The following is a 27230-nucleotide window of genomic DNA, read 5'->3' as shown; positions in this document are numbered from 1 at the left end:
CAATATTGCTATATTTTAAAGGTATGCGTGTCTGTGTGCGTCTCTGTGTGCGCGTGTCTGTGTGCGCGTCTGTGTGCGTTCGTGTCTGCGAGCGCGTCTGCGTGCGTGTCTGCGTGCGCGTCTACGTGCGTGTCTGCGTGCGCGTGTCTGCGTGCGTGTCTGCGTGCGTGTCTGCGTGCGTGTCTGCGTGCGTGCCTGCGTGCGTGTCTGCGTGCGTGTCTGCGTGCGCGTGTCTGCGTGCGTGTCTGCGTGCGCGTCTGCGTGCGCGTCTGCGTGCGTGCCTGCGTGCGTGTCTGCGTGCGTGTCTGTGTCGTGTCTGTGTGCACGTCTGTGTGTGTGTCTGCGTGCATGTCTGTGTGCGCGTGTCTGTGTGCGTGTCTGCGTGCGTGTCTGTGCGTGTCTGCGTGCGTGTCTGTGCTTGTCTGCGTGCGTGTCTGCGTCCGTGTCTGTGTGTGCGTGTCTGCGTGCGTGCGTGTCTGTGTGCGCGTGTCTTTGTGCGTGTCTGTGTGCGCGTGTCTGTGTGCGTGCGTGTCTGTGTGCGTGCGTGTCTGTGTGTGCGTGTCTGTGTGCGTGCGTGTCTGTGTGCGTGTCTGTGTGCGTGTCTGTGTGCGTGTCTGTGCGCGTGTCTGTGTGCGTGTCTGTGTGCGTGTCTGTGTGCGCATGTCTGCGTGTGTGTTGGGGGTCAGAGCAGAGATGTGGATGGGATAGTAGCTCACCATCAATATGTTTTTATTGAATCACAGGGCCTGTCACCTGAAATAAAACAGCGTGACCCCACTGACAGGGGCCTGGGATGAGATCTTCTTCCTTCCTCTGCTCTTTCGTGGAAGACTTGTCAAGGTCTGCGTCAATAATAGATGGGAACGGTGCATCTCTCAGGCCTGGGGGGGATTTTACATTTTAGTGAATTTTGTAAGCAATCACCATGTGCACACAGAAGTGTGTGTGAGAGAACTCGAGAGAACGAGAGAGGGAGAAAGAGAGAGGAAGAAAAAAGAGAGGGGGGAGAGGGGCAGAAAGAGAGATGGGTAAGAGAGAGTGAGATAGAGAATGAGAGAGAGAGGTGGGGGGATGGGGAGGGGTGGAGGACACTCATACATTTTTATCACCAATCTGCATGCTGCCTCTTAAATAATGTATTGATCTCTGGACTTGTTCTTAATTCCCCTGTTATCTGGGTGTGCAAAGTAGACATAGTTGCTCGTGATGGATGAGTGGTTTGGCCAAGCTGTCTATGTACTTTGACAGCCATCGTCCCACTTCAGTGCTGGAGGTGACCTTTGCCAAGGTTGGAAGAGTGGGCATCTTTTTCAAACCTCTTCCATTTAAAATGCAGATTAGAGCACAGTTCCTATAGTTACTATCGTTGATATCACTTTTCCAAAGAACAACTTGAATATAGTAACCACAGCCTAAATGTTTCAACTGAGATCATTCATGTGGTATGACAGAGGATATTGGCGGGTAATGTACAATACCAGTCAAAAGTTTGGATACACCAACTCATTCAAGGGTTTTTCTTTATTTTTTACTTTTTTCTACATTGTAGTGAAGATAGTGAAGACATCAAAACTATGAAATAACACATATGGAATCATGTAGTAACCAAAAAAGTGTTAAAGAAATCAAAATATATTTCATATTTGAGATTCTTCAAAGAAGCCACCCTTTGCCTTGATGACAGCTTTGCACACTCTTGATATTCTCTCAACCAGCTTCATGAGGTAGTCAACCGGAATGCATTTCAATTAACAGGTGTACCTTGTTAAAAGTTCATTTGTGGAATTTCTTTCCTTCTTAATGTGTTTGAGCCAATCAGTTGTATTGTGACAAGGTAGGGGTGGTATACAGAAGATGGCCCTATTTGGTAAAATACCAAGTCAATATTATGGCAAGAACAGCTCAAATAAGCAAATAGAAAGACAGTCCATTATTACTTCAAGACAATATTTCAAGAACATTGAACATTTCTTCAAGTGCATTCGCAAAAACCATCAAGTGCTATCATGAAACTGGCTCTCATGAGAACCGACCACAGGAAAGCAAGACCCAGAGTTAGAGGATAGGTTCATTAGAGTTACCAGCCTCAGAAATTGCAGCCCAAATAAATGCTTCACAGAGTTCAAGTAACAGACATATCTCAACATCAGCTTTTCAGAGGAGACTGCATGAGTCAGGCCTTCATGGCCGAAATTCTGCAAAGAAACCACTACTAAAGGACACCAATAAGAAGAAGAGACTTGCTTGGGCCAAGAAACACGAGCAATGGACATTAGACCTGTGGAAATCTGTCCTTTGGTCTGATGAGTCCAAATTTGAGATTTTTGGTTTCTACCGCCGTGTCTTTGTGAGATGCAGAGTAGGTGAATGGTTTGTCCTCTAACAAATCAATGGTAACTTTCGGTGTTCCTCAAGGTGCCTTTCTAGGACCACTATAGTTTTCACTATACAGTGGGGAGAACAAGTATTTGATACACTGCCGATTTTGCAGGTTTTCCTACTTACAAAGCATGTAAAGATCTGTCATTTTAATTATAGGTACACTTCAACTGTGAGAGACGGAATCTAAAACAAAAATCCAGAAAATCACATTGTATGATTTTTAAGTAATTAATTAGCATTTTATTGCATGACATAAGTATTTGACCACCTACCAACCAGTAAGAATTCCGGCACTCTCAGACCTGTAGGTTTTTCTTTAAGAAGCCCTCCTGTTCTCCACTCATTACCTGTATTAACTGCACATGTATGAACTTGTTACCTGTATAAAAGACATCTGGCCACACACTCAATCAAACAGACTCCAACCTCTCAACAGTGGCCAAGACCAGAGAGCTGTGTAAGGACATCTGGGATAAAATTGTAGACCTGCACAAGGCTGGGATGGGCTACAGGACAATAGGCAAGCAGCTTGGTGAGAAGGAAACAACTGTTGGCGCAATTATTAGAAAATGGAAGAAGTTCAAGATGACAGTCAATCACCCTCGGTCTGGGGCTCCATGCAAGATCTCACCTCATGGGGCATCAATGATCATGAGGAAGGTGAGGGATCAGCCCAGAACTACACGGCAGGACCTGATCAATGACCTGAAGAGAGCTGGGACCACAGTCTCAAAGAAAACCATTAGTAACACATTACGCTGTCATGGATTAAAATCCTGCAGCACAAGCAAGGTCCCCCTGCTCAAGCCAGCGCATGTCCAGGCCCGTCTGAAGTTTGCCAATGACCATCTGGATGATCCAGAGGAGGAATGGGAGAAGGTCATGTGGTCTGATGAGACAAAAATAGAGCTTTTTGGTCTAAACTCCACTCGCCGTGTTTGGAGGAAGAAGGATGAGTACAACCCCAAGAACACCATCCCAACCGTGAAGCATGGAGGTGGAAACATCATTCTTTGGGGATGCTTTTCTGCAAAGGGGACAGGACAACTGCACCGTATTGAGGGGAGGATGGATGGGGCCATGTATCGTGAGATCTTGGCCAAGAACCTCCTTCCCTCAGTAAGAGCATTGAAGATGGGTCGTGGCTGGGTCTTCCAGCATGACAACGCCCCGAAACACACAGCCAGGGCAACTAAGAGGCTCCGTAAGAAGCATCTCAAGATCCTGGAGTGGCCTAGCCAGTCTCCAGACCTGAACCCAATAGAAAATCTTTGGAGGGAGCTGAAAGTCCGTAATGCCCAGTGACAGCACCGAAACCTGAAGGATCTGGAGAAGGTCTGTATGGAGGAGGGGGCCAAAATCCCTGCTGCAGCAGGTGGAAACCTGGTCAAGAACTACAGGAAACGTATGATCTCTGTAATTGCAAACAAATGTACCAAATATTAAGTTCCGTACCAAATATTAAGTTCTGCTTTTCTGATGTATCAAATACTTATGTCATGCAATAAAATGCAAATTAATTACTTACAAATCATACAATGTGATTTTCTGGATTTTTGTTTTAGATTCCGTCTCTCACAGTTGAAGTGTACCTATGATGCTTTGTAGACCTCTACATGCTTTGTAAGTAGGAAACACTGCCGATTTTGCAGGTTATCAAATACTTGTTCTCCCCACTGTATATTCTACCTCTTGGTGATGTAATTCTGAAACACAATGTCAACTTTCACTGCTATGGGGACGACACACAACTGTACATTTCAATGAAACATGGTGAAGCCCCAAAATAGTCTACCCTGGAAACCTGTGTTTCAGACATAAGGAAGTGGATGGCGGCAAATGTTTTAATTTTAAACGGGGACAAAAGGTCGTTGTAGGTCCCAAGAAACAAAGAGATCTTCTGTTGGATCTGACAATTAATCTTGATGGTTGTACAGTTGTCGGAAATAAAACTGTGAAGTACCTCTGGGTTACTCTGGACCCTGATCTCTTTTGACGAACATATCAATAATTTTTAATGGACAGCATTTTTCCATCTACGTAACGCTGCAAAAATGTGAAACCTTTTTCAAAAAATGAGGCAAAAAAGCTAATCAATGCTTTTGTTACTTCTAGATTAGACTGCTGAAATGCTATACTCTCTGGCTACCCAGATAAAGCACTAAATAAACTTCAGTTAGGCTGCTAGAATCAAATTTGATCATATTACTCCAGTGCTAGCCTCTGTTCCTGTTAAGGCTAGGGCTGATTTCAAGGTTTTACTACAAACCTACAAAGTATTAAATGGGCTTGCTCCAACCTATCTTTCTGATTTGGTGCTGTTGTACATACCAACATGTACTCTACTCTACGGTCACAAGATGCAGGCCTCATTATTGTCCCTAGAATTTCTAAGCGAGCAGCTGGAGGCAGGGCTTGCTCCTATAGAGCTCCATTTTTATAGAATGTCTACCTATCCATGTGAGAGACTCAGACTCGGTCTCAACCTTTAATTCTTTACTGAAGATCATCTCTTCAGTAGGTCTTATGATTACGTATAGTCTGGACCAAGGGTGCGAAGGTGAACGGCAATGCACTGGAGCAACGAACCACCCTTGCTTTCTCTGCCTGACTGGCTTCCCTCTCTCCACTGGGATTCTCTGCCTCTGACCCTATTACGGGGGCTGAGTCACTGGCTTACTAGTGCTCTTCCATGCCATCCCTAGGAGAGGTGCATCACTTGAGTGGGTTGAGTCACTGACATGATCTTCCTGTCTGGGTTTTGTGCCCCCTCGGGCTCGTGCGGACGAGGAGAACTTTGTGGGATATACTCAGCCTTGTCTCAGGGTAGTAAGTTGGTGGTCTGTTGATAGCCCTCTAGTGGTGTGGGGGCTATGCGTTGGCAAAGTGGGTGGGGTTATATCCTGCCTGGTTGGCCCTGTCCAGGGGTATTGTTGAACAGTCCCCCCCCGTCTCAGCCTCTAGTATCAATGCTGCAATAGTCTATGTGCTGGGGGGCTAGGGTCAGACTGTTATATCTGGTGTAATTATCCTGTCTTATCTGGTGTCCTGTGTGAATTTAAGTATTATCCCTCTAATTCTCTCTCTCTCCCTCTCCCTCCCCTCCTAGAGGACCGTAGCCCTAGGACCATGCCTCAGGATACCTGGCCTGATGACTCCTGGCTGTCCCCGGTCCACCTGGTCGTGCTGCTGCTCGTGTCAACTGTTCTGCCTGCTGCTATGGAACCCTGACCTGTTCACCTGACGTGCTACCTTATCCCGGCCATATACTTTTATAATTTGCCACCGTGCTTCTACATCTTAATTTCTTGCTGTTTGGGTGTTTAGGCTGGGTTTCTATACAGCACTTTGTGACATCTGCTGATGTAAAAATGGCATTAGAAATAAATGTGATTGGTTGATTTGATTGAAATGGGTGTGGTATCCTCGAGTTATGTTTGTGTAAAGCCGCAAAGACACCGTTGTTGCACCAGTGGTGTAGTGGGTTGGGTATACATCAAACATGGCCTGTCAGAAGGTGTTGACTTCTTTCTGGACAGATTGCTCTGCATGTCACATTTTTACCCCACACAAAATGGAAAAGCATGATTCTCACTTTTCATGAATTCATAAATGCATGCCATCCTCTACCTTCTACACCCCCCCCCTTCTCTCCCTCCCTCTCAGTAATGTAAATTTGGTCTTTGATAATAAATATACTGAGGCAGTGAGAAGGGCATAGACTGAGTATACTATAATTTATATTTCAGCTGAACACATGCAGCCCATACTGAGCTCCTGATGCCGTGTGTATGGGTTCCTTGGAGAGGAGAGGATAGTGTTTGTTATTCATAGAGCTATTAGTGAAGCTGTTAATGAATTGGACCACTCGCTCAATGCTGGGTATTGTTTGTTTTGTCCTATTTGATGTTAACTAGATGCCCATAGACTTTAAGGCAACCAGGGGGGTTTTAATAGAAAAATAAGGAAAACAGCATACAGATCTGCAATTGAAAACCTTTTTTTAATGAATAATGAATTACTAATATCTTAGCAAACCTCCTGGGGTCCTAAACAAATTGTGATACTGTTGTTTTAGTGATGACATGGCTTTGAGCCACATGGTAAAACCACATTGATGTCTGGGTCTTTAGGTTTTGTGTTTCACCCCATCCAATAACTCATTACCAGAGGTAAAAACCTAATTAGAAACTACACCCCATTGCAGATACAGTACATCCCTCTAAAACAGATCAATACATTTATTAAACAAGCCTTCTCTACAGTATGTAGAAACGTTGTTCAGAACCCGTCTACCAAATTGTATTTGTGATCGTCACAGCATAAATATAAGGTAAACAAAACACATGGGAAGGAATACTCCGAAAGAGCCGAGTTTGAATAGGTATTGTAATTTTAATCATTGAAAAAGGAAAGTGTGTGTGTGTGTGTGTGTGTGTGTGTGTGTGTGTGTGTGTGTGTGTGTGTGTGTGTGTGTGTGTGTGTGTGTGTGTGTGTGTGTGTGTGTGTGTGTGTGTGTGTGTGTGTGTGTGTGTGTGTGTGTGTGTGTGTGTGTGTGTGTGTGTCGCTATGGCAGTTAGTGTGGCTCTTACACACCCCAACAAACATAAACATCAGAGATGTGTGCTGTCTCAATGGAAAACTCTCTCACCCTCAGCTCAACCATCAAATAATACTTTTCTCTTAACTCAAATCTCAATAATGAGATAGGTAGTCATATCTTTAAGTGAGGTCATTATTGGTCACATTCTACGATGTACAGATTGGAGTACAATCTGAGGACTTTAAATATATTGTGTATTTATATGCTGCTTTTCTTGACAAGGATTCACTTAAAGAGATGTCAATCTTGGTGCAGCTTTCCTGGTTCAAAAAGATACATAAAAATAAACATGTTATTGAAGGAAACTCACCTGCTCCTGTGCATCAATTAGATCATGTTGTTGAGCAACTAGTTGATGATAGAGATAGATGGCCATCTAGTGGCCACCACTGAACAACAGGGTATAACACAATGAATATTCTCAGCTTGTGGTATAGAGTTGCCTTTGTCAAATGGACATAATAGGCTATAGGATATATCAGTTTCCCTGAGCAGAAGTAGTGCATCCCTGCCCAACTATCCTGCAATCTCTGCAAGAATGGACTTGATTGATCTGACAGATTTCCTGCTGATTTCAAATCAAATCAAATATTATTTGTCACATGCTTGGTAAACAACAGGTTTAGACTAACAGTGAAATGCTTATGGGCCCTTCCTAACAATGTAAATGAGAGAGAAAATAGAGAAATAATATACAAGTAATAATACAATTAATAACAAATACGCAATGAGTAACAATAACTTGGCTATATACATGGGGTACCAGTACCGAGTTGAGTTGATGAGCAGGGGTACAAGGTAATTGAGGTAGATTTGAGGTAGATGTGTACATACACTTAGTGTATAAAACATTAAGAATACCTTCCTAATATTCAGTTCACTCGGTCAGTCTATGTCATGGAAAGAGCATTCATAATGTTTAGTACACGCAGTGTATAACTAGGCAACGGGATAGATAATAAACAGTAGCAGCAGTGTATGTAATGATTTTTAAAAAACAGTTTGTTCAAAAAGGGTCAATGCAGATTTCATTTCAATTATTATTTTTTACAACTTTATTTAGTAAAGATTTTCTTAACTTTTATTTTCTTAAAACTGCATTGTTGGTTAAGCACCTGTAAGTAAGCATTTCAAGGTAAGGTCTACTACATCTGTTGTATTTGTCGCATGTGACAAACAAAATGTTATTTAATGGTATACCCATTGATTGTTATGAGGAATGAGAAATTAGGAATGTGTTACCTTTTCATAAACCAAAATCTAAGGTTGTGTATCCATAATTTCTAGACTTATCAGTCACCTCTTCTGGAGGGCTTATAGTAATTGAATGATAAATAATTGGGTTACAATGGAATGGAGTTCCTTTTTTCTCATAGTTTAATCCTGCCAAGTAGCCACAGCACAAATAGTAGCACAAATGCAATACAAGCACAAATACAATACAATATGTTAAATGTTCCTGTGGCTGTCAGCTAACCCAAGAGGTCCTACCCTCTTGATGAGGTTTTGTACCAAGGTCGCTACTTTATTTGCTTGCTTCGGAGAGTGCGTTCCACACTCTTGAGACACTCGCATTCGCAATACCTTTGAGACAGACTCTCGATGGCCTCACCAGGGTGCCATCCCACTTCCGACACCAATGTACAAGTTCAGGGATAGCTCCGGCCACTTCTGCTGTCAGCCCAACCCCTTAACCTTTACACCAAGAGGTCTACATCTGGACAAGGGTCACAACAATATCATCAACTGAAAATACCATTGAATAGCAGGAAATAGCCCAGATTTAGCCTTTTCTGACAGTTTGTGAATCCTGAAATCAATATATATTTTCTGATGGAAAATATTGAGGACTGTTTTTACTTTAAATACAAAATGACATGAGCTGCATACTCCACTAAACCCATAATAAGTCATATTTATATTTTCTCTCCTATTTCCTATACTAAAACATGCATCATGATTACAAACACAGTCAATAACGTCTCTGAATTCAATTCAAGGGGCTTTATTGGCATGGTAAACATATATTAACATTGCCAAAGCAAGTGAAGTAGATAATATACAAAAGTTTTTAAAAATATCTAAAAATTCACAGTAAACATTACACTCACAGAAGTTCCAAAAGAAGACATTACAAATGTCATATTATGTATATATACAGTGTAACAATGTACAAATGGTTAAAGTACAAAAGAGAAAATAAATAAACATAAATATGGGTTGTATTTACAATGGTGTTTGTTCTTCACTGGTTGACCTTGTGGCAACAGATCACAAATCTTGCTGCTGTGATGGCACACTGTGGTATTTGGTCAGTCACAATGGTCAGCTATTCTGCCACTGTGTACTCTCTGTTTAGGGCCAAATAGCATTCTAGTTTCCTCTGTTTTTTTTAAATGAATTCTTTCCAAAGTGTCTAAGTAATATCTTTTTGTTTTCCCTTTACTTGGTTGGGTCTTTCAGGCTTTGTCTGTCTCCTAGAGATGAACGCACTTTGGTGCGAAGTGCAAATCAATCCCAGAACAACAGCCAAGGACCTTGTGAAGATGCTGGAGGAGACAGGTAGAGTCCTGTATCGACATAACCTGAAAGGCCGCTCAGCAAGGAAGAAGCCACTGCTCCAAAACCGTCACAAAAAAGCCAGACTATGGTTTGCAACTGCACATGGGGACAAAGATCATACTTTTTGGAGAAATGTCCTCTGGTCTGATGAAACAAAAATAGAACTGTTTGGCAATAATGACCATCATTGTGTTTGGAAGAAAAAGGGGGAGGCTTGCAAGCCAAAGAACACCATTCAAACCGTGAAGCACGGGGGTGGCAGCATCATGTTGTGGGGGTGCTTTGCTGCAGGAGGGACTGGTGCACTTCACAAAATAGATGGCATCATGAGGACAGACAATTATGTGGCTATATTGAAGCAACATTTCAGGACATCAGTCAAGAAGTTAAAGCTTGGTCGCTAATGGGTCTTCCAAATGGACAATGACCCCAAGAATACTTCCAAAGTTGTGGCACGATGGCTTAAGGACAACAACGTCAAGGTATTGGAGTGGCCATCACAAAGCACTGACCTCAATCCTATAGAAAATGTGTGCGTGTGTGACCAAGGAGGCCTACAAACCTGACTCAGTTACACCAGCTCTGTCAGAAGGAATGGGCCAAGCTTATTGTGGGAAGCTTGTAGAACACCACCCGAAACGTTTGACCCAATTTAAAGGCAATGCTACCAAATCCTAATTGAGTGTATGTAGACTTCTGACCCACTGGGAATGTCATGAAAGAAAAAAGCTGAAATAAATAATTCTCTACTATTATTCTGACATTTTACATTCTTAAAATAAGTGGTGATCCTAACTGACCTAAAACAGAGACATTTTACTAGGATTAAATGTCAGGAATTGTGATAAACTGAGTTTAATTGTATTTGGCTACGGTGTATGTAAACTTCCGACTTCAACTGTGTGTGACTTCCATGTTGAGGCCCTCTTTGCGGGGGAGGGGCATAGGTCTGATCTGAGGGGGCCTAAATGGGGTGCGGCCATGGTTGACTTGAGGGGGTGTTGATTGGTTGGGGTGGGGGTGTGTATGTGGCTGGTGGAGTTGTCGTCTGGAAGTAGGTCCTCTCGGCGTGGGTCCTCTATGTGTAGGTCCAGGGAGAGGGGTCCCGCAGGTCTGGGAGAGTGTCTCGCTGGTCTGGGCGGGGTGTCTATTGATCTGTTGTGCCTGTGTGAAGTGTTGGGACTGCGTTTGAGAGCGATGTCCTTTAGAGTCCGGGTGAAGGTAGGCACTGCTGCCTTGTATAGGTGGACCTGGTCATAGAGGCTGTTCAAGTCCAGGATGGAGTGGTGGGCCAGGAAAACATTTGGTTTTGAGGCACAGTCATGGGAAATACTTGCGTTTACCCACTGTATGGTAGCAGGGTGGAGATTTGTGCACTTGTGCATTGGGGAAAGTAGAAGAAGCTTTTTCAATCACTCCCTTCAGTGCTGTGGCCACCCTTTCCTGCTGTGTTCTCAGGTCATTTGTGCCTGTGTGTATTATGTGACTGGGTGAACCTAATTGGTCCTCAGTCAGAAGGTCTAGGGCGAGCTGGGTGTTTGGACACCAGAGTTTAGACACTGCGCTTGGGAAAAAGTTTTTCTCTTGTATATATTTCCCATTTGAGCCCATAAGGAGTACAATCTGTGCTATGTGTATGTCCTCAGTGGGTGTGTGGTGGCGGGGGGGTTGTCAGGAGGGCGGCTGACAGGAGTGAGATCCCCTGGGCTTGGGGTTCTTCGTTTGTCTGCTCCGCTGTGATGTCGACGCTATGGTCAGGGTTTGGTGTGGACTGTTCTGCTGTTGTGTTGAGACTTTTGTCAGGAGCTGAGGTGGGCTGTTCAGCTGGCTTCTCTGCGGGGGTGGCTACCTCTCGTGAGTTGTTCTCTGTCACATGCCATCCCTCTCACTCTCTCCTCCAGCAGTCTGATCCTCTCCTCTAGTGCTCTGTTCTTCTCCTGCTCTTGCTTTTTATTTTGTTGAAGTTGTCTCACCACAGTCCAGATATGTCTCTCTCCACCTCCAGCTTTCAGAGGCTGGTTAAGGGGGTTTTATTGTGCTGGACTGTTGTCACAGTCTGTGCTGACTGGAGTGTAATCACCTGCTGTTCCAGCTCCACCTGACTTACCTCCAGCTGGGTAAATGTATCCTTCATTTCAATGAGGGGTAGTACTCTGTGCTGGGAGATTGACTTTCCACTTGTGGTTGCTTGTCTGCAGGGTTATATAATGAAGAGGTCTGGTCTGACCCGCTTGGGGTGGGGGTGTCTTTCTCAAGGGAGAGCTTCTCCTGCTGGGCTAATTCTTTGATTAGGTGAAAGTCAGCTGAAACTTGGGTTGCCCAGAACCAATACTGTTCCAGACTTATAGAGATTTATATTAGCTGACTCAGAGTCCTTGTTGTCTAGTGTCCTGAGTTTCCACCCCTCGTTAACAACCCTTTTAGCAGAGAGGTAGTGTGCTAATATAGCACTGTGCCATGCCAGGGGATGGTTTGTGTAGAAGATGAGGTGCTGTTCCCATTTTTATAATAGTCAGTAAAATGGGTGTCTTGATTTTCCATAAGGAGCTTCATTTTGTGATATTTTCTTGCCTTATCATTCTTTACATACACAGGGTGCTCTATTTTAATTACCTCTGAACAGCGGGAGGCAGCTTCCAAGGCCTCTCCATTTGTTTGGAGTAGACTGTGCGACTCTCCTGCCATTGTTGGGCTAAAGGGCTTTGACACCTCTCACTTGACACGTCAGTGCTAATTGAAGTTGTATCAAGCTTGGCAGCCTTAATTTAGCATTCAGTCCTTATAAAGTAATGCAAAGTATTTTTCTTCATGGCTTTTGGAAGTAAAATATAGCTTCAGACTAAACATTTTTCACTCAGTTCCAGGTTGGATGGTGCAGTGTGGAAAGTGTTCATGATTCTTTTATTCAAAAACAATCAAACAAAAGCGAAACCGAAAGCACACAGGTCTGTCAGGCTAAGACACTAAACAGAAAACAAGATCCCACAACCTAATGGTGGGGAAATGGGCTGCCTAAGTATGATCCCCAATCAGAGACAACGATAGACAGCTGGGAACCACACTCGGCCAAAAACGAAGAAACAGAAGACATAGAATTTCCTACCCGAGTCACACCCTGATCTAACCAATCATAGAGAATAATAAGGATCTCTAAGGTCAGGGCGTGACACTCTCTCACTCATCTATCTATCCTACCCTGCCTTTCTAAAGTCTTCGAAAGCCAAGTTAACAAACAAGATCACTGACCATTTCAAATCCCACCGTACCTTCTCCGCTATGCAATCTGGTTTCAGAGCGGGTCATGGGTGCACCTCAGCCACGCTCAAGGTTCTAAACGATATTATAACCGCCATCAATAAAATACAATATTGTGCAGCCGTCTTCATCGACCTGGCCAAGGCTTTTGACTCTGTCCATCGCCACATTCTTATCGGCAGACTCAACAGCCTAGGTTTCTTAAATGACTGCCTCGCCTGGTTCACCAACTACTTCTCAGATAGAGTTCAGTGTGTCAAATCGGAGGGCCTGTTGTCCGGACCTCTGATAGTCTCCATGGGGGTGCCACAAGGTTCAATTCTTGGGCCTACTCATTTCTCTGTATACATCAATGATGTCGCTCTTGCTGCTGGTGATTCTCTGATCCATCTCTACACAGATGACACCATTCTGTATACTTCTGGCCCTTCTTTGGACACTGTGTTAACTAACCTCCAGACGAGCATCGACACCATACAACACTCCTTCTGTGGCCTCCAACTGCTCTCAAATGCTAGTAAAACCAAATGCATGCTCTTCAACCGATCGCTGCCTGCACCCACCTGCCTGCCATCTAGCATCACTACTCTGGACGGTTCCGACTTAGAATATGTGGACAACTACAAATACCTAGGTGTCTGGTTAGACTGTAAACTCTCCTTCCAGACTCACATTAAGCATCTTCAATCAAAAATGTAATCTAGAATCAGCTTCCAATTTCGTAACAAAGCATCCTTCACTCATGCTGCCAAACATATCCTCGTAAAACTGACTATCCTACCGATCCGTGACTTCGGTGATGGCATTTACAAAATAGCCTCCAACACTACTCAGCAAATTGGATGTAGTCTATCACAGTGCTATTCGTTTTGTCACCAAAGCCCCATACACTATCCACCACTGCGACCTGTATGCTCTCGTTGGCTGGCCCTCGCTTGATATTAATTGCCAAACCCGCATCTCAGCTCACTGGTCACCATAGCAGCACCCACCCGTAGCACGCGCTCCAGCAGGTATATTTCACTGGTCTTCCCCAAAGACAACTCCTCCTTTGGATGCCTTTCCTTCCAGTTCTTTGCTGCCAATGACTGGAACGAATTGCAAAAATCACTGTAGCTGGAGTCTTATATCTCACTCACTAACTTTAAGCATCGACTGTCAGAGCAGCTTACCGATCATTGCACCTGAACACAGAGCATCTGTAAATAGCCCTCCCAACTACCTCATCCCCATATTGTTTTTTGTTGTTGCTCCTTTGCACCCCAGTATCTCTACTCGCACATTCATCTTCTGCACATCTATCACTCCAGTGTTAATGGCTAAATTGAAATTATTTCGCCATTATGGCATATTTATTGCCTTTACCTCCCCAATCTTACTACATTTGCACACACTGTATATAGAGTTTTCTATTGCATTATTGACTGTATGTTTGTTTATCCTATGTGTAACTCTGTGTTGTTTGTGTCGCACTGCTATGCTTTATCTTGGCCAGGTCGCGGTTGTAAATGAGAACTTGGTCACAACTAGCCTACCTGGTTAAATAAAGGTACAATTAAATTAAACTCATGAATCAGATTATTCTGCTAAATCCATCACCGGAGGGCACACTTTTCGTCGCGTGCACTAACATTTCTTCATTCCAGCCACAAGGGGGAGGTATTGATTATGATACTGAGCCGAGTTGTCTGCATCTGGCTGCTAGTCTGCCCATCATCATCATTCTCTCATCGTCGGGGTCTGGCTGGCTGGCTGGCTGGCTGGGATAGCAGAAATTGCTGGTTGTTGTATTTGCATCGGAACTATCAAAACTCAATCGCTTTGGCTGAAGGATGTGGGATTAAAAGAGAATAAAAGGTCAAAATACCTCCTTGGATTTAATTTGTTCCACGATACTGCCACTACTTCGAAATGTCGGGGAAAATAGAGAGTAAACCAGGTAAGCACGGCTAGACTGGACTAAATAGCTAACGGCAGCTAGCGAGGGTTTCCACTAAACAACACAGCTACAAATTCAGATTCCACAGCCACAAAGTCAAAATATAGCAATTTGGTCTTAATTTAAGGTTAGGGTTATTACGGTTAGGTTGGAAATATGAGTTGAAAAATATAAATTGTATAAATGGGCGGGGTTTAGCCATAATTAGGATTTTGTGGCTATGTTAACTAGTGACGACCTCTCGCTAGAAGCTAGTCAGTCTGATTTGTCTGCCTTTTTTATTCTCGCTAGAAATACGGCCGCATCACCCACCAAACTTTCACATTCTGTCGCAGCGTTAGCTAGGTAGCTACTACCTAATCACTATTGGCCAAACATTCAATCAGTGTTTAACTAGCTAATATTAGCTAGCTAACCAGGCAAAGTTAGATTGCTAGCATTGGCTAGCTACATGGTAGCCTAGCTAACTGAGTTAACGTGATTGAAATGGGAAAACTCAACTTTCATATTTTGTTACAATGTTGCTATAAATCTATTCGCATTTAATTAGTTATCTATCTAGTTAGTTTTTTTATTGTGAAAAGAGTTGGTGGCGAATTTATAGCATGTCTAGCAAACTAGCTAGCTAAGATAGCTAGCTTAGGAGCTTGTTAACCTTCGCAGTCTGCTGTAGCCCGAATATAAACTTGTTTGACAGTATTGATAGTAACGTTAACAAGGTAGCTAGTTAATTATAGCTACATCATAATATAGTTTGCGTGTCACTGTTACTTTTAAAATACACAGTGACAATAGCCGTCATTCATTCTAGGCTACCTGATAAATAGGGTCTAACTAGCAATGTAGTAGTAGTGTTTTCTCCATCCCTATGATTTACAGCCAGTAGCTGTCAAGGGTTGGTTATTACCCTCCACCACCTGATCTGACCTTCCTGATCAGGGACTAGCTATTCGAGGAGAATAACAAGTACTTTGTCTAATTCACAGTGTGAGAGTCTTTCTCTTCTCATGGGTATGAGAACTAGTGTGAGTCATAGTTCACTGAACCTTCCTACATCCTCTGGCTGGAAAGAGTCACTTCTAACTACTTAAGTCAAGTGTCCCCATCTGTAGCCAGTATGTATGTGTTCTATGTATTTAGTGAGTTGACACTAGAGAACTAGTTGAGACTGCTAAGGAGTCAGTCAACCCATCTTTTTTGCCACCTTCAAATTAATTGGGTGTGTTTATGATGAAATGTGTTACTCATACCTGCCATACGATTCAGGAATGATTCGATTAAAGTTTATACTGTTTCAGAGAAGACTTAAGGCCTATTGATTTGCTCTCTGTTGGGTTGTGGGTTTAGAAATGGTCATACATCTGGAATTCTAAATGGCAGGGCCAGCACTAATCTCAGGAGGTGTTGTTCACTACTGGTTCATGGTGAACTAGAAGTGGTAGGATCAGGATGTCCTTGTTGAGTGTGTGCTGTGATCCTGATCAGTGGCTGCTGGTTGGTGTTGGTTGAATGACTGTGGACAAGCTAACGCATTAATAACAGTGTTATCTCATCGGATGTGTAATTACAGTGGTGTTCAAATGAGCTGATTAGATATAATCTCCTCTAGTTTTAAACGGCCATTGGCAACACATTCCTTTTAGATTGATGAAAAAAATGGTGTTGGTTATCTCTGAGTGCACATTAAGAGCTTCCCAGCAGTGGTTGTCAGAGGAAGGCCTTCTTGCTGCCATACAAAGTAGACCCTGTCCCTTTGGGCTCGAACCAGGGACCTTCTGCACATCAACAATATGCACTCACAAAGCAGCGTTACCTATCACTCCAAAAAAGCCTTGGTCCTTGCAGCGCAAGGAATATAACTAGCTTACTTCAAGTCTCAGGGGGAGTTTCATCACTTGCACAAGGGATGCTACCAGCATACCGCCCAACAAGCTAGCGATTACAAATGGGCTAGGCTACACAGATGGGGGGGGGGGGGGGGGGGAATTGCGGTACTGTGTTTTATTTTAAATTATGTCATTTTTATGTTTTGCAGGCTAAATGTTACTAGTGCCGGCAGATCAGTTTGGAACAGTCTGAGGCCCTATTGTATATGTGTTCTCTCTTGTAGCTATGATTCTTGATAATTTCCCACTGAGAGATAACTATAGAGGCTCTGTCTTTGTTGTGGCAATTCTTTTTTTTACAATTTACCTTCATCTTCAGTAATCCTCCCACTAGTTCTCTGCAGTTCCTCTTGGTCTAGGGCCGTATCCACAAAGCGTCTCACAGTAGGAGTGCTGATCTAGGATCTGTCCATACAATCATATTAATTATGAACAAAACCCCCCAAAACTGATCCTAGATCAGAACTCCTACTCAGAGACGCTTTGTGGAAACGGGCCCTGATAAGTTCTGATGCATCCTTATGCGTGACCTACATTTGTGGTTATTTTGGGGGGCTACTAACAGTCATGACTCAGTCATGCTAGCCAGCAGATCCCGACCCGCTTGTTTACAACTGCTTACAGCTGCACTAGGGTAGGTAGAAGCCACAGCATCCATTTTGGAATGGCAGTGACAGCCAATCAGCTCTTTTGTTGTTCAACGAGACATGCCATTCCATAAAAAGCAAAAAAATGCTTTGTCACACACAGGATGGGTGCAGTGAAATGTGTTGCTTTACAGGGTCAGCCATAGTAGTACGGCACACTGGAGCAAATTAGGTTTAAGTGTCTCTCAATGGTACATCAACAGATATTTCACCTTGCCGGCTCGAGTATTCGAACCAGCGACCTTTCGGTTACTGGCCCAACGCTCTTACTGCTGGCCCTACGTCATGTCCTCCTCTCCCTCCCAGAACGTTCCAGATGTAGGGTCTAGCATGAGGACGAATATGGGTGTTTTCTTAACGAGCAGCCGGCGGCAGAGCATGCCGCCATCCACATCAACCTGGCTGTAGTGGAGTGGGTCGAGAGCTTCAAGTTCCTCAGTGTCCACATCACTAAGGAATTAGCATGGTCCACACACAGGAGGCTAAAAAGATTTTGCATGGGCCCCCAGATCCTCAAAATGTTGTACAACTATACCATTGATAGCATCTTGACTGGCTGCATCACCCCTTGGTATGGCAACTGCTTGGCATCTGATAAAAGCACTACAAAGGGAAGTGCGTACAGCCCAGTACATCCCTGGGGCCGAGCTCCCTGCCATCTTGGACCTCTATAACAGGTGGTGTCAGAGGAAGGACCTTAAAATAGTCAACGACCGCTAAATAGTTAACCAAATAGCTACTCGGACTATCTGCTATTTACACGGACTCTTTTGATTCATCACATACGCTGCTGCTACTGCTTATCTATATTGTTGCCTTGTCACTTCCGCCCTACCCATATGTCCATATTTACGTTAATTACCTCGTACCCCTGCACCTCTACTCAGTACTGGTACCCTGTGTATATAAACCAAGGTCTCATTACTTTTTGTATTTATTCCTTGTGTAATTATCTTTCTATTATTTTTATATTTTTCTCTGCATTGTTCGGAAGGGTCCGTAAGTAAGCATTTCACTGTTAGTCTACACAATTTGATTTGATAGATAGATTTGTGTAACAGTTGGGATAATGGGGCAATTCTAAGTGCAACGCATTTCTCATCCCTGAATCGATGTAAGTTTTTTTCCGAGCCATATCTCACGCCAGTTCCACAGTGTCTTCATATACACAGGAATGCTGTCCGACCCTAGTGCCAGCTGTAAGCAAGTGGGACAGATCTGCTGGCTACAGTCATGCCTGTTCTGGCCTCACCTTTCTTTACCACCATGGTGGAGAGATTTCCACCCTTGCACAGAGACCGAGCAAACAGGGGAGTGGTTACTGCACCCTCTTGCTCATGTAAATGTTATTTTCAAGTTAGCTAGAGTGGCTGTTGCAGATGGATATATAGCAGTCATGCCATGTTGTTAAAAGTAGCTAGGAACAGTTATTCTCTACACTCAAAATAGTAATTGAAGAACTAAGCTAAGTTCCAGTAGCATTGTGTTCTAGTTAAATGAGTTTTGAAATAGAAGAGGAAGTAATGAGTAGGGCCTGGAAGTTCTTAAAACAGGCTATGAAGGCTAATGTCTAAATGTATCTATTACAGGAAGTGAAATGGTTCAGCCCTCACAATGTTGGAAACTGATGCCGTGGCCATATAGGCTTGGTTATATTTTGGTTTAATAGTCGGGGTGCTTGAAGACCTGAGAGCAAAGTGACCCTTTATAGCTTATGGAGCAGCGGGACATGTCAAGGAAGTAAATTCAACAACATCAGAGAGCAGTCAGAACCCATACATACAGAGGCTCCTTTTGGCATTTCAATGTCATGGTGTTGGTTTGAAGTAGGAGCAAAAAGGTGTTATACAGAGGAAACTGAAACATTGGTCCTGAATTTGGACATCTGCCTGTTCTGTTTAAGTTAACGCTGACATGAAGGCACAATGTTTTACGACCTCTTTATTGTTGTGATTTCTGATGATTGTTCCCTAGTTCTTTTTCTATTTTATCTTGACCTCATTTGTTGTTGAATGTCCATAGATGGATCAATTCTGACCAATGAATTCATTTTCTTAGTAACTCAAGCACTGCTCAATTGTTTTTGTGCCCTGTCTGCTATTGGGTTATTGCATTGGAGTGTTTCTTACAACTCATTATAATGGCCTCTGTGTATTAGCCTACTTGATGACTGGGTGTGCCGTAGATGTTGCTGGCAGTAGATGTGAGCAGCAAACGTAGGCCTTTTTGTATTGCTTCAACCTGTCTACACCGCTTAAATCAATGAGCAACTCAATGTCTTTTATGTAATTATGACATAACATTGAAGGTTGTGCAATGTAACAAGAATATTTAGACTGAGGGATGCCACCCGTTAGATAAAATACCGAACGGTTCCGTATTTCACGGAAATAATAAACGTTTTGTTTTTGAAATGATAGTTTCCGGATTCGACCATATTAATGACCAACGGCTCGTATTTCTGTGTGTTATGTTATAATTAAGTCTATGATTTGATAGAGCAGTCTGACTGAGCGATGGTAGGCACCAGCAGGCTCGTAAGCATTCATTCAAACAGCACTTTTGTGCGTTTTGCCAGCAGCTCTTCACTGTGCTTCAAGCATTGCACTGTTTATGACTTCAAACCTATCAACTCCCGAGATTAGGCTGGTGTAACCGATGTGAAATGGCTAGCTAGTTAGTGGGGTGCGTGCTAATAGTTTTTCAAACGTCACTCGCTCTGAGACTTGGAGTAGTTGTTACCCTTGCTCTGCATGGGTAATGCTGCTTTGAGGGTGGCTGTTGTCGATGTGTTCCTGGTTCGAGCCCAGGTGTGAGCGAGGAGAGGGACGGAAGCTATACTGTTACACTGGCAATACTAAAGTTCCTAGAAGAACATCCAATAGTAAAAGGTATATGAAATATAAATGGTATAGAGAGAAATAGTCCTATAATTCCTAGAATAACTACAACCTAAAACTTCTTACCTGGGAATATTGAAGACTCATGTTAAAAGGAACCACCAGCTTTCATATGTTCTCATGTTCTGAGCAAGGAACTGAAATGTTAGCTTTCTTACATGGCACATATTGCACTTTTACTTTCTTCTCCAACACTTAGTTTTTGCATTATTTAAACCAAATTGAACATGTTTCATTATTTATTTGAGGCTAAGTTGATTTTATTGATGTATATATAATAAGTTGAAATAAAAGTGTTCATTCAGTATTGTTGTAATTGTCATTATTATAAATACAAAAAATCGGCATTGGCTTTTTTTGGTCCTCCAATAATTGGTATCGGTGTTGAAAAATCATAATCGGTCGACCTCTACTCCTGACTCCAATTAGCTTTTGGAGAAGTCATTAGCCTAGGGGTTCACATACTTTTTACAACTTACACTGTGATTGTTTAAATTATGTATTCAATATAGACAAGAAAAATACAGTTATTCGTATGTTATTAGTTTAACACACTGTGTCTGTCCATTGTTGTGACTAAAATGAAGATCAGATCAAATTTATGCAGAAATCCAGGTAATTCCAAAGGGTTCACATACTTTTTCTTGCCACTGTACATCCAAAATACAGATTTGGTTCAAATTAAGTCAACTTCACCTTTACCATTGCCTGATCATCCATTCCGTAGCTATTTCAGAAAGATGTTTACCATGATCTGCCCTTGGGAAGACAGAGATTTACTGGGATCTGATAATCAACCTTTTCCTGTAAAACATTCTCACATCATAGTTTCCAAACTGGTCAAAGCAACCTAGTTAGCCAGACGATGACTTGTTGTGACTCTATTCTGGAAACTCATTAATTTTGTTCACTGCTGGCAGCAGGCAGTCACAATCACAACAACCTGCCTGTTTTAGCGGAAGGGTGGCACATCCCCAGAGATTGATGGGCACAGCGAGGAATTCACAGCAAACACTGGATGAGATGAGCAGTGAATGGACATCCAGACTGCATTCATCCTCATTGACTCTATAGGCAGAATCATTTCACCCCCTGTTGTGAAGCCTGCTGATTCTCTCTCTAAAGCCATTGACCTATCCCTGGCAGGAGTCCCATGCTTCTGTACACAACGGAAGAGCAGCACAATCATTGGTGTTTATTTATGTACTCAATATCCAGTTTCAACCCCCCCCCCCTTTTCACCCATTTAGTATGGGTATGCCAGCAGCATCAAGCTTTTGTTTTCAGTTTCTCTGCAAATCTTCACTACCTCGCAGAGAAGGGGAAATGGGCTGTATCCTGTATAGGCTACCTGAGGTGTTTTGAATGCTGTGCTGTGCACAACTAGTGTCTTCCAAATAGGCTTCACTGATGCATAATGTAGCTTAGCTCATTAAGCCCCTCTGTTCAATTTTAGTTTGGGAATATGTATATGCATCTGTTGGTCACAGATACCTTTAAAAAAAAGAAGAAGATAGGAGCGTGGATCAGAAAACCAGTCAGTATCGGGTGTGACCATCATTTGCCTCATACAGCGCGACACATCTCCTTCATATAGAGTTGATCAGGCTAATGATTGTGGCCTGTGGAATGTCCCACTCCTCTTCAATTGCTGTGCGAAGTTGTTGTGTATTGGCATCCCAAAAATGCTCAATGGGAGACTTCTGGTGAGTATGCAGGCCATGGAAGAACTGGGACATTTTCAGCTTACAGCACACAGATGAGCTTCCCTGACATGGTTTCTGACAGTTTGTGCAGAAATTCTTTGGTTATGCAAACATACTGTTTCATCAGCTGGTGGCTGGTATCAGCGACCCCGCAGGTGAAGAAGCCTGTACTTCCGGTGCTGACAGAGATGGCCGCCTCGCTTCATGTTCCTAGGAAACTATGCGGTATTTAGTTTCCTTATGTGTTATTTCTTACATTGTTACCCAAGAAAATATGATGTTTTATTACATACAGTCGGGAAGAACTATTGGAAATAAGAGCAATGTCAACTCACCAACATTTAAGACCAGGAATACTACTTTCCCGAAGCGGATCCTCTGTTTGGTCCACCACTCAGGACAATGGATCAGATCGGGACGGCCTACAGGGAGGAGGTGAGGGCCCTTGGAGTGTGGTGTCAGGAAAATAACCTCACACTCAACGTCAACAAAACAAAGGAGATGATCGTGGACTTCAGGAAACAGCATAGGGAGCACCCCCCTTATCCACATCGACGGGACAGTAGTGGAGAAGGTGGGAAGTTTTAAGTTCCTTGGCGTACACATCACGGACAAACTGAAATGGTCCACCCACACAGACAGCGTGGTGTAGAAGGCGCAGCAGCTCCTCTTCAACCTCAGGAGGCTGAAGAAATTCAGCTTGTCACCAAAAACACCCACAAACCTTTACCTTTGTATCACAGCCTGGTACGGCAACTGCTCCGCCCACAACCGTAAGGCTCTCCAGAGGGTAGTGAGGTCTGCACAACGCATCACCGGGGGGCAAACTACCTGCCCTCCAGGACACCTACACCACCCGATGTCACAGGAAGGCCAAAAAGATCATCAAGGACATCAACCGCCTGAGCCACTGCCTGTTCACCCCGCTATCATCCAGAAGGCGAGGTCAGTACAGGTGCATCAAAGCGGGGACCAAGATACTGAAAAACAGCTTCTATCTCAAGGCCATCAGACTGTTCAACAGCCATCACTAACATTGAGGGGCTGCTGCCAAGATACTGACTCATCTCTAGCCACTTTAATAATGTAAAATTGATGTAATAAATGTATCACTAGCCACTTTAAACAAGGCCACTTTATATAATGTTTACATACCCTACATTACTCATCTCATATGTATATACTGTACTCCATACCATCTAGTGCATCTTGCCTATGCCGTTCGGCCATCGCTCATTCATATATTTTTATGTACCTATTCTTATTCTTCCCTTTACACTTCTGTGTATAAGGTAGTTGTTGTGAAATTGTTATGTTAGATTACTTGTTAGATAATACAGCATGGTCAGAACTAGAAGCACAAGCATTTCGCTACACTCGCATTAACATCTGCTAAACGTGTATGTGACAAATAAAATTTGATTTGGATGTGGAGGTCCTGGGCTGGCACGGTTACATGTGGTCTGTGGTTTTGAGGCCGGTTGGACGCACTGACAAATTCTCTAAAATGAAATTTGAGGTGGCTTATGGTAGAAAAATTAACATTAAATTCTCTGGCAACATCTTAGGTGGACATTCCTGCAGTCCGCATGCCAATTGCACACTCCCTCAGCACTTGAGCCATCTGTGGAATTGTGTTGTGTGACAAGACTGCACATTTTAAAGTGTCCTTTTATTTCCCCAGCACAAGGTGGACCTGTGTAATGACCATGCTGTTTAATCAACTTCTTGATATGCTACACCTGTCAGGTGGATGGATTATCTTGGTAAAGGAGAAATGCTCACAAACAAAGGATGTAAACAAATTTGTGGACAAAATCTTAGAGAAATAAGATTTCTGTGCATATGGAAATATTCTGGGATCTTTTATTTCAGCTCATGAAACATGGGACCAACACTTTACATGTTGTGTTTATTTTTGATCAGTGTATTTATTTCCTTACCTTGTTATCAGTCTATGGAAAGGAGAGACTATAGTCAACATGTTTGGGTTTGTTTACGTAGCCACTGCCACAATCCGCTAACTGTAGTTAGCAACTTCCTCCAAACTGCACACAGAGACATAAAAATGGTATCCATGAGTTCATCTGGGAAGTAGGTAAATGACTTCAATGCCATAATCCTGAAGTATCCCTTTAAGGTCAGCGGGCTAACAGTCTTGTGGAGCACAGAAGTCCGGGTTGGCTGGTTTTGAACCCTATCGGTCACACAGGCATGCGCAGCACCGCCTGCAGTCAACTCTTAGAGGGCCGTGATGGGAGCCAGATTGTTTGGAGATCATGAGAAAACATGTAGTATTGTAAATAAACTGCTTGTTGCCATAGCAGTGGTCTATCCAGATTCGGGGTGTTGGGGTTGTGGGGAATCGCTGCTCTCATAACAGTGAGCACGAGTGAGGGTACGCCTTTTGTCATGTAGTGTGTTAAGTCACCACTTAAACACTCCCAAATAAAGAGTCCCATGTGCAACACATCATTCCGCAGAAGGTTCTCTCATAAAGCTGATGTCATTGTGTCCCAGCCCCTTTGTCTGTACGGGTTGCTAAAGGATTAATTTGGGCCATGGACTTAATGCAGTTGACAATGAAAAACGGGCAGATTTGTTTGATGTACTCTACAACGTATTTTAGGTTTTGACGGTAACTATTATTTCTATACAGTTGAAGTACAGTACATGTTATTTTTTATGAGGACAGATTACAAGGCTCTCACTCATATTATGCAGTTAAGGCTAATATGTGTACTTTGTTGGTGAGGTAGGCCTATCTATTATCTCACTCTGACAAAAATTCACTTTTTATCTCACTCTCCTATATTGATTGTTCTTCAGAAGCACAGAACGTGCTTACTATTCCTTGTAGGCCGAAGTTCTGAACAAATGCAGTTGGGAGAGGTTGTGTTTCATTAAATGAAACTTCCATAGTTTGACGTGTGGTGTCTCGAAAAGTGACTTTCTAACTAGTGTTCTCTTAATTCACGCTCCCTTGATTATGAAGATTAGCGGTTCTTCTCTTAACTATGCCTTTCTCTCTTTCCCTCTCCTCCTCAGACTCTCAACGCTCCCATTTGTCTTCCTTCACCATGAAGCTTATGGACAAGTTCCACTCTCCCAAAATCAAAAGGACACCCTCAAAGAAAGTCAGTAAGCCGCCTTTAGAACATGGCGTCAAGACTGCGGAGAAACCTGCTAACAAGGTGTGTTTAATGTACACTGCCCAAAAAAATAAAGGGAACACTTAAACAACACAATGTAACTCCAAGTCAATCACACTTCTGTGAAATCAAACTGTCCACTTAGGAAGCAACACTGATTGACAATACATTTCACATGCTGTTTTGCAAATGGAATAGATAACAGGTATAATTTATAGGCAATTAGCAAGACACCCCCAATAAAGGAGTGGTTCTGCAGGTGGTTACCACAGACCACTTCTCAGTTCCTATGCTTCCTGGCTGATGTTTTGGTCACTTTTGAATGCTGGCGGTGCTTTCACTCTAGTGGTAGCATGAGACGGAGTCTACAACCCACACAAGTGGCTCAGGTAGTGCAGCTCATCCAGGATGGCACATCAATGCGAGCTGTGGCAAGAAGGTTTGCTGTGTCTGTCAACGTAGTGTCCAGAGCATGGAGGCGCTACCAGGAGACAGGCCATCACATCGGGAGACGTGGAGGAGGCCGTAGGCAACAACCCAGCAGCAGGACCGCTACCTCCGCAAGGAGGAGCACTGCCAAAGCCCTGCAAAATGACCTCCAGCAGGTCACAAATGTGCATGTGTCTGCTCAAACGATCAGAAACAGACTCCATGAGGGTGGTATGAGGGCCCGACGTCCACAGGTGGGTGTTGTGCTTACATCCCAACACCGTGCAGGACGTTTGGCATTTGCTAGAGAACACCAAGATTGGCAAATTCGCCACTGGCGCCCTGTGCTCTTCACAGATGAAAGCAGGTTCACACTGAGCACATGTGACAGACGTGATAGAGTCTGGAGATGCCGTGGAGAACGTTCTGCTGCCTGCAACATCCTCCAGCATGACCGGTTTGGCGGTGGGTCAGTCATGGTGTGGGGTGGCATTTCTTTGGGGAGCCGCACAGCCCTCCATGTGCTCGCCAGAGGTCGCCTGACTGCCATTAGGTACCGAGATGAGCTCCTCAGACCCCTTGTGAGACCATATGTTGGTGCGGTTGGCCCTGGGTTCCTCCTAATGCAAGACAATGCTAGACCTCATGTGGCTGGAGTGTGTCAGCAGTTCCTGCAAGAGGAAGGCATTGATGCTATGGACTGGCCCGCCCGTTCCCCAGACCTGAATCCAATTGAGCACATCTGGGACATCATGTCTCGCCCCACCCACCAACGCCATGTTGCACAACAGACTGTCCAGGAGTTGGCGGATGCTTTAGTCCAGGTCTGGGAGGAGATCCCTCAGGAGACCATCCGCCACCTCATCAGGAGCATGCCCAGGTGTTGTAGGGAGGTCATACAGGCACGTGGAGGCCACACACACTACTGAGCCTCATTTGGACTTGTTTTAAGGACATTACCTCAAAGTTGGATCAGCCTGTAGTGTAGTTTTCCACTTTAATTTTGAGTGTGACTCCAAATCCAGACCTCCATGGGTGGATAAATTTGATTGTGTTGTCAGCACATTCAACTATGTAAAGAAAAAAGTATTTAATAAGAATATTTCATTCATTCAGATCTAGGATGTGTTATTTTAGTGTTCCCTTTATTTTTTTGAGCAGTGTATATATCTCTCCCTCTACATAGACCTCAAGCTTTTGCTGTGCCCGTCTCAAAAATTGCAATTAGTTGTTGATTTATATCCTACAAGAAAACAGAGTGAGACTGAAGGCAGAGTGACAAACAAAGCCTCATGTTATGCAATAATCACACAACCAAGATGCCGTTAATAAAAGTAATGCCACGCCACCAAGTTCACGATTGTTCTCACGTTGTCTTACTATTACAGAGTCTGAGTCGGTTAGAGGAGCAAGAGAAAGACGTGGTCAGTGCCTTGCGTTACTTCAAGACCATCATTGACAAGATGGCGGTGGACAAGAAGGTGCTGGAGATGTTACCAGGCTCTGCCAGTAAGGTCCTGGAGGCCATCCTGCCTTTAGTCCAAGTGGATACAAGGATCCAGCACAGGTGAGTCTGGCCCAGGGGAGATACACTTTCCTCATCAATCTACACACAATACCCCATAATGACAAAGCAAAACATTTTTCTATAATGTATTTTGCAAAAACCTGTTTTTGCTTTGTCGTTTTGAGCTATTGTGTGTAGATTGAGGGGGGAAAAATATTGAATCAATTTTAGAATAAGGCTTTAATATAACAAAATGTGGAAA

General features: G+C 43.5%; 1 protein-coding gene across 3 annotated transcripts in view; it reads left to right on the top strand.

The window, feature by feature from the left end:
• Positions 1-14513: 14513 nt before the first annotated feature.
• LOC124034575 (rap guanine nucleotide exchange factor 1-like) overlaps positions 14514-27230 on the top strand; it is a 61060-nt gene continuing 48343 nt past the window's right edge. For 2 of the 3 annotated variants that reach the window (XM_046347953.1, XM_046347952.1), the window contains exons 1-3: positions 14515-14741; positions 24929-25074; positions 26850-27028. In XM_046347953.1, coding sequence (XP_046203909.1) covers positions 14714-14741; positions 24929-25074; positions 26850-27028 — 353 coding nt within the window. In that variant the 5' untranslated portion in view covers positions 14515-14713. Of the gene's footprint in view, positions 14742-24928; positions 25075-26849; positions 27029-27230 lie in introns of all 3 variants that reach the window. The other variant, XM_046347951.1, reaches the window with a different exon arrangement.

Source organism: Oncorhynchus gorbuscha, linkage group LG04 (genome assembly GCF_021184085.1).
Source record: "Oncorhynchus gorbuscha isolate QuinsamMale2020 ecotype Even-year linkage group LG04, OgorEven_v1.0, whole genome shotgun sequence".
NCBI classification, from domain to species: domain Eukaryota; kingdom Metazoa; phylum Chordata; class Actinopteri; order Salmoniformes; family Salmonidae; genus Oncorhynchus; species Oncorhynchus gorbuscha.
This window is presented reverse-complemented; position numbering and strand designations above follow the sequence as displayed.